The 7,204-nt window shown below is 47.4% G+C and overlaps 1 protein-coding gene across 2 annotated transcripts in view; it reads right to left on the bottom strand.

Annotated features, from left to right (window-relative positions):
- Nucleotides 1-7,204, bottom strand: part of GOLGA1 (golgin A1) — a 73,977-nt gene that overhangs the window by 19,353 nt on the left and 47,420 nt on the right. For both annotated transcript variants that reach the window (XM_011988682.1, XM_011988683.1), the window contains exons 13-15: nucleotides 4,564-4,659; nucleotides 3,425-3,574; nucleotides 2,644-2,739 (exon numbers count right to left, since the gene is read on the bottom strand). In XM_011988682.1, coding sequence (XP_011844072.1) covers nucleotides 2,644-2,739; nucleotides 3,425-3,574; nucleotides 4,564-4,659 — 342 coding nt within the window. The remainder of the gene's footprint in view (nucleotides 1-2,643; nucleotides 2,740-3,424; nucleotides 3,575-4,563; nucleotides 4,660-7,204) is intronic.

Below are 7,204 nucleotides of genomic sequence, written 5' to 3' on the forward strand. Positions count from 1 at the left end.
CCACAACAGAGACCCTCCCACAGCAGAGACCCTCCACAACAGAGACCCTCCACAACAGAGAACCACCACAACAGAGAACCATCCACAACAGAGAACCTCTACAACAGAGAACCATCCGGCCTCAAACGTCAATAGCGCTGAAGTGGAGAAACTGAATTATACAAACCAAATCTAGATGTCATCTACAATTCCTGTTTTTCTCCCATTCCTAAGTCCTTAAAGCTCCATCTCAGGCAGGGCATGGTGGCTCACACCTGTAATCCCAGCACTTTGGGAGGCCAAGGCAGGTGGATCACTTGAGGTCAGGAGTTCAAGATCAGCCTGGCCAATATGGTGAAACGCTGTCTCTACCAAAAATACAAAAATTAGCCGGGCATGGTGGCACGTGCCTGTAGTCCCAGCTACTTGGGAGGTGGAGCATGAGAACTGCTTGAACCCAGGAAGTTGAGGTAATAGTAGGCCGAGAACGTTCCACTACACGTCGGCCTGGGCAACAAAGTGAGACTCCATCTCATATACAAAAAACAAAAAGCAAACAAAACAGCTCCATCTCTAAAAATAAATCCTGGTCTGAATACTTCTTCCCAAGTCCACCACTAATGTGTTAGTCACTTCTGGCCTAGATTCCTAAAAAGTCTCCTAAACAGTCTTCCGGCTTCTGCTCATGCCTCCCTTACCAAACATTCTTCACAGGCAGCCACAGAAATCCTTTTAAAACAAAACTTCTCACATCACTTCTCTGCTTAAGACCTGCCACAGCTGGCCAGGAGCGGTGGCTCATGCCTGTAATCCCAGCACTTTGGGAGGCCAAGGAGAGTGGATCGCTTGAGCACAGGAGTTTAAAATCAGCCTGGTTAACATAGCAAGACCCTGTCTCTACAAAAGAAAGATTAATAAATTTTGCACACCTGTAGTCCTAGTTATTCATGAAGCTGAGGTGGGAGGATTGCTTGAGCCTGGGAAGCTGAGGCTGCAGTGAGCTGTTATCACACCACTGCACTCCAGCCTGGGCAACAGAGAAAGACCCTGTCTCAAAAAAAAAAAAAAAAAGACCTGCCAGGGCTTCCCATGATTCTAATGCCTGTGTTCCCCCTCACCACCAGCCATGCTCTCCCTTGGCCAGTAGCTGCAGCCACACTGGCCTCTGTGCTATTCTTTGAACAGACCAGGCTTTTTCCTGCCTCAGAGCCTTTATATTTGTTATTTCTTCTGTCTAGAATATTCTTCCTCAAATATTCACATTGCAGGCCCTTCTGCCAGCATCAAGGCCTTCCCCAACTCCACACGGAAAGAGCCCTCTCTTCCCCGACCTCCCCCCTGGCTGTCCTTGCCCTGTTCTATTTTCTTCACAGCATTTATCATTATTCGTAACTTGGTTACCATCTCTAGTTACAAACTCCACAAGAAAGGAACTTCACCTGTTTTTTCCACTGCTCTTTATTTTATTTATTTACTTTTTGGGATGGAGTCTCGCTATGTCACCCAGGCTGGAGTGCAGTGGCATGATCTTGGCTCACTGCAGCCTCCACATCCCGGGTTCAAGTGATTCTCCTGCCTCAGCCTCCCAATTGGGATTACAGGCACACACCACGACACTGGCTAATTGTTGAATTTTTAGTAGAGATGGGATTTCACTATGTTGGCCAGGCTGGTCTCAAACTTCTGACCTCAGGTGATCCACCCACCTTGGCCTCTCAAAATGCTAGGAATATAGGCGTGAGCCATCACACTGGCTCATTGCTATTTAATACATCCCAGCACTTACAGTGATGCCTGGCCCTTACAGATACTCAAATGTTTATTGAAGGAATGCACGAAAAAAAAAATCTGACTCCAAAGTCCATGCTCCACATGATGCAATGCTACTGCATTAGTACCTACGTCACTCATCAGATCTGATTACTGGAAGCTTACTAGGTGCAGGCATTCAGCTACGGACGCTCCAGGAGAAGATCGCTGCCAAAGGATCCATAAAATCTTTGAGTCATGACCAAGCCGGGCAAGTACTACAATGTCCCATCATCCAAGGTGCTTTGAAAGGGGCCAGGGGAGTCTTGGGGCATATAAGAAAGTGACAGAATCTTTCCTTTTTATCCAGTTATGATTAGGGAATGAAAGAGGCATCATCTGATTAAAGCTCCAAATTTGCAGAAGAGAAAGTGTAATAATCCAACAGATTGTTACTTCATTTCTGTACACGGTCCCTGATATAAACAAGCAAAACAAAGGTCCTTATCATCTTTTAAGGCCTGGTTTTAAGATCTCCCTGGAAACATCAGCAAGAGCAGTGTCTTGACAGCATGACTTTCAAGCAGTTGTTGATGCCACAGAGGAAGGGCTGGCCTCTGTGGTAGGGTGAAGTGAGACCAACACCACCTCTAACCAACTATGCAACTTGCACAAATGGTTTACCCTCAGAACCTCAGTGACACTAACTGCCAAAGGAACACAATTCTTCCTACTGTCCTGGATCCCTGAGAGAACTTAATGAAGTGGCAATTTCTGGCCGATGCCTAACAGAACTATTGAACAAATGCTAATTCTACTCATCCTGTACTGTAAGTATGAGAAGTGGGGCACTCTAAATACACATGTAGAAAATATGAATACTTTTATGAAACTCTGATTCAATTAAATAAATACCTTCAGCTTCTTTAGTTCAAATTGGTGATTCTGTAAAGAACGTTCATATTCATTACTGCTTTCTTTAAGGGCTGCATTTTCTTGCTCCAGTTGTCGCTGCCAATTTAGAAGAACATATATAAAAGAAAAGTCCTCACTACCATACTTCCCTGGGCACAGGGAGCATGGACCAGGAAGAAGGCATAGGGAGGAACAATACACATTTTAAAAGCCAATGGGAAGAAGCAGAGGGGACTGGTCAGAAAGTAGGAAGTCTCTGTGGGCCCAAGGAAAAAGAAAACCCATCTGTTTTGAGTTTTGTAAAAAGCAGCCTTTTTACATCCAGTCTCATGAGCAGGTGCCTCTGGAAAGATACGAACTGCTCTCGGCTGGGTGCAGTGGCTCATGCCTGTAATTCCAGCAGTTTGGGAGGCTGAGGTGGGCAGATCCCTTGGGCGTAGGCGTTCAAGACCAGCCTGGGCAACATAGTGAGACCTTGTCTCTCCAAAAAATAAAAAAATTAGCTGGCTGGGGTGGTGCACGCCTGTAGTCCCAGCTACTTGGGAGGCTGAGATGGCAGGATCACTTGAGTCTGAGAGGTCAAGCCTGCAGTCAGCTGTGATCATGCCACTGTACTCTGGCCTGGGTGACAGAGTGAGACCCTGTCTCAAAGAAAAAAAAACCTGCCCTTTAAAGTGGTTTCCTAGTGCAGAGGCGGTGCTGTGCTGTCAAGCACGTGGCTGACTTCACTGTGCGGGACCCTGGTGCTCCTGGGCCCACCCTCTCTCAGCTCTTCACTCACCATCCCTTGCTCTGCAGTGGTCTGGTCAGCTGCCCGCGCTCTCTCCAGGGCCACGATCTGGGCTTCTAGTGCCTGGGTGCGCTCCAAGAACTGCTGCTCCAGAGCAAGGGCCTGCTGCTGCACATGGCTGCTCTCCTGGTTGGTGGCAACCTTCGGGGAGACCAAAGGATGGTCAGTCAGGGTGACAATGGTTTCCAGTGGGGGATCGTAGTCTGGCCCTCGGTGAAAAGATGGGTATCCAACAGAAACAACTCTCTCCTCACCCCCCCCCCACCTGGCGTTGCTGAGGTCCCCCCTGCAGGCTCTGCCTGTTGCTCCTGGACCCTGGCCTGTCTGGAAGATGGAGTCTTGATGTCATCACTCCATCCTCAAGGTGTGTAGGGACAGCTCTGGGCACCAGCCAGTCCTTAGACACAGGCCTCCTTCACACTACTCAGTGTTGCCTCAGTGGCTGCGGCTTTCCCTGGGGAGAAATTATACTAGGGGGGCAGTATAATACAGCAATGAAGAACAGGACTTTGACACAAGAAAGATGTGGGTTCTGCCATTTACTGGCTGCAAGCCTGTGGGCTACTGAGCCAAGCTTTCTGAGCTTGCCTCGTCTATGGGATGAGGATGACAGTGCATAATTCTCAGGTCTCCTGCAAGGACTAAATGAAAACACGTGCAAAGCATTGAGCACAGTGCCTGGGACATGGCAAATATGAAATACACACTGGCTGGTTTGATTTTCCTATCTTCTAACTCCACACCACACCTGGCCTGTGATGACAGGCCAAGCCCTTGCCATCCTCTCCCCAGAGTCTGGCGGTGCTCTCCCCACTCCTGATTGCAAGCTGAGGCTTGACTCCTAGTGGAGCTGCCACCTCTGACAGCCCCAGGACCGGGCTGGACCGGAAGGTGGGATGTAAGGTGGAAAGGAGCCACTGGTCCACCTCCCAGGTAACTCAGGCCCACCGGTAGGTCCTGACTCCCTCCACCCTCTGCTGCTGGCCTGCTCACATCCAGCACAAGAACTGTATCTATGGGCAGGTCCAGGTACCATTGCCGAAGTTGGGAAGGAGTTTGGGGCATCTGCAAAGGCCTGGAGAGAAAGTAGTAAGAGAGCCTGGAATGCAGCAGCTCCAATAAGCACTTACAAGCTCCTGTATCTGAGCTTCCTGGGCAGCCACGACACCCTGGCTCTGCTGGAGCTGCTCCTCAGAGGCCTGCAAGGTCTGCTCCAGTTCTCTTACCTGAGAGGGAAGCAGAAGCATTCCTTCTGTTCACAAGAAGCTGAAGAGTGGTAACAAATGGCTTTAAAATGCAAAGTGATTTAAATAAAACAGGTACATTATAGAAAAATGTAACCTGAGAAAAAACCCGTAAATCTACCATTATAAAACACTAGCATTCTAATGTATTTTCTTAAACTCTCTTTTAATGACTTTTGTTTATAACTTTATATAAAGTTTTAACCGGACAATGTAAAACTTTGTATCTTTTTCCTACTCTTAAATGTCCTTCTGTCTCCATGTAATCTTTAGACCTCATCTCCTCAAGAGTGTTCTATAATTTACTGACCCATTTGTCTACTGTGCTGGCTACTTAGGCTTTCTGTTTTTCCCATCTAACAGAATGCAGCAATCAACATCTTCACACAGTATTTTTGTTTTTGTTTTTTTGAGACAGAGTCTCACTCTCACCCAGGCTGGAGTGCAGTGGCGTGATCGGGGCTCACTGCAAACTCTGCCTCCCGGGTTCACGCCATTCCCACGCCTCAGCCTCCCGAGTAGGTGGGACTACAAGCTCCTGCCACCACGCCCGCCTAATTTTTTGTATTTTAGGGTTTCACCGTGCTAGCCAGGATGGTCTCAATCTCCTGACCTCATGATCCGCCTGCCTCGGCCTCCCAAAGGGCTGGGATTACAGGCGTGAGCCACCGTGCCCGGCCTGGCCTTTTATTTTTTTTGAGACGGAGTGTCACTCTGTCATCAGGCTGGAGTGCAGTGGCATGATCTCAGCTCACTGCAACCTCTGCCTGCTGGGTTCAAGCGATTCTCCTGCCTCAGCCTCCCGGGTAGCTGGAATTACAGGTGTGCACCACCACGCCCAGCTCTTTTTTTTTTTTTTTTTTGAGATGGAATCTCACTCTGTTGCCCAGGTTGGTGTGCAGTGGCACAATCTCAGCTCACTGTTACCTCCACCTCCTGGGTTCAAGCAATTCTCCCGCCTCAGCCTCCCAAGTAGCTGGGACTACAGGCATGTGCCAACACGCCTGGCTGATTTTTTGTATTTTTTTAGTAGAGACGGGGTTTCACCATGTTAGTCAGGATGGTCTCGATCTCCTGACCTGGTAATCCACCTGCCTCGGCCTCCCAAAGTGCTGGGATTACAGGCATGAGCCACCGCGCCTGGTTGCTAATTTTTGTATTTTTAATAGAGATGGGTTTCACCATGTTGGCCAGGACACACAGTATTTTTTTACCTGGTTTCAATCACTTCCTTAGGACAGATTCCCTGAAGTGGTATTACTGTTCACAATACAAATTCAGGATTTACTCGTTCCACGAATACAGAGCAAAGCTCACTCCATACCAGGAACTGCAACTGGGCGTGAGGCCAGTGCAGCGAGTGGGACAGATGTAGACTGGCCCTCAAGGACTCACTGTCTAGTACTGAGTTGCACTTGGCTCTCCAAGATGGCATTTTTACCAGATTCAAGTTGTATCTGTGAATTTCTCTTAGAAGGCCTTCTTACTTACTGAATAAGGTCTGGCCTTGGGGAGCTTTATTATTAAACATAAGCACAAGGAAGGCTGCATGCAGCGTGGTGAAGGAGAGGTAGACACACAAGGAGAGGATGTTTTTAAGGCCTAGTCTCCTTACATACATTCACATGTTAGATTTAACCAAAACAATCCCATGAGAAAGGATTAGTCCAAGGAGAAGAACAGGATTGTTACTAGCTCATGACCGCACATTTTATTGGTAGTAGCGCCAAGACTAAGACGTTGTTTTACACTCCTGAGATCAGAAAATATCTGAGTCTCAATTTAGCAGCCAAGTTCAAGACAGATTCAGATCTTCAAGAGATTAAACAAAAAGTTACTATATCATCCTGCAATTTTATTCCTAGGTATATACTGAAGAGAAATGAAAACATTAAGTCCACACAAAAACCTTGTACAGGAACGTTCATGGTAGCATTATTCACAATAGCCAAAAGATAGAAACAACTCAAATGTCCATCAAAAGCTGGGTGTGGGTTGGGTGCGGTGGCTCATGCCTGTAATCCCAGCACTTTGGAAGGCCGAGATGGGTGGATCACTTGAGGCCAGGAGTTCGAGACCAGCCTGGCCAACATGGCAAAACCCCATCTCTATTAATAATACAAGGTATGTTGGTTTATATGTGTAGTCCCAGCTACTTGGAAAGCTTAGGAACAAAAATTGCTTAAACCTGTGGGGTGGGGGTTGCAGTGAGCCAAGATCGTACCACTGCACTCTAGCCTGGGTGACAGAGTGAGATTCTGTCTAAAAAAAAAAAAAAAAAAAAAAAAAGGCGATGCCTTTGCCTCCCTAAGAGCTGGGCTTACAGAATGAGGGCTCATGCCTGCAAGCCAAGCACTTATGGAAACAAAGGCATAGCTTGAGTCCAGGAATTGGAGACCTGGACAACATAGGGAGACCCGGTTCTCCACAAAAAGGGGAAAAAAAGACAAATGGAACTCAAGAGTTCATCAATGAATGAATGGAGAAACAAAATGTGGTCTATACATATAATGGAGTATTATTCAAT

The sequence above is a fragment of the Mandrillus leucophaeus genome, unplaced genomic scaffold, assembly GCF_000951045.1.
Source record: "Mandrillus leucophaeus isolate KB7577 unplaced genomic scaffold, Mleu.le_1.0 Scaffold335, whole genome shotgun sequence".
Classification (NCBI taxonomy): Eukaryota; Metazoa; Chordata; class Mammalia; order Primates; family Cercopithecidae; genus Mandrillus; species Mandrillus leucophaeus.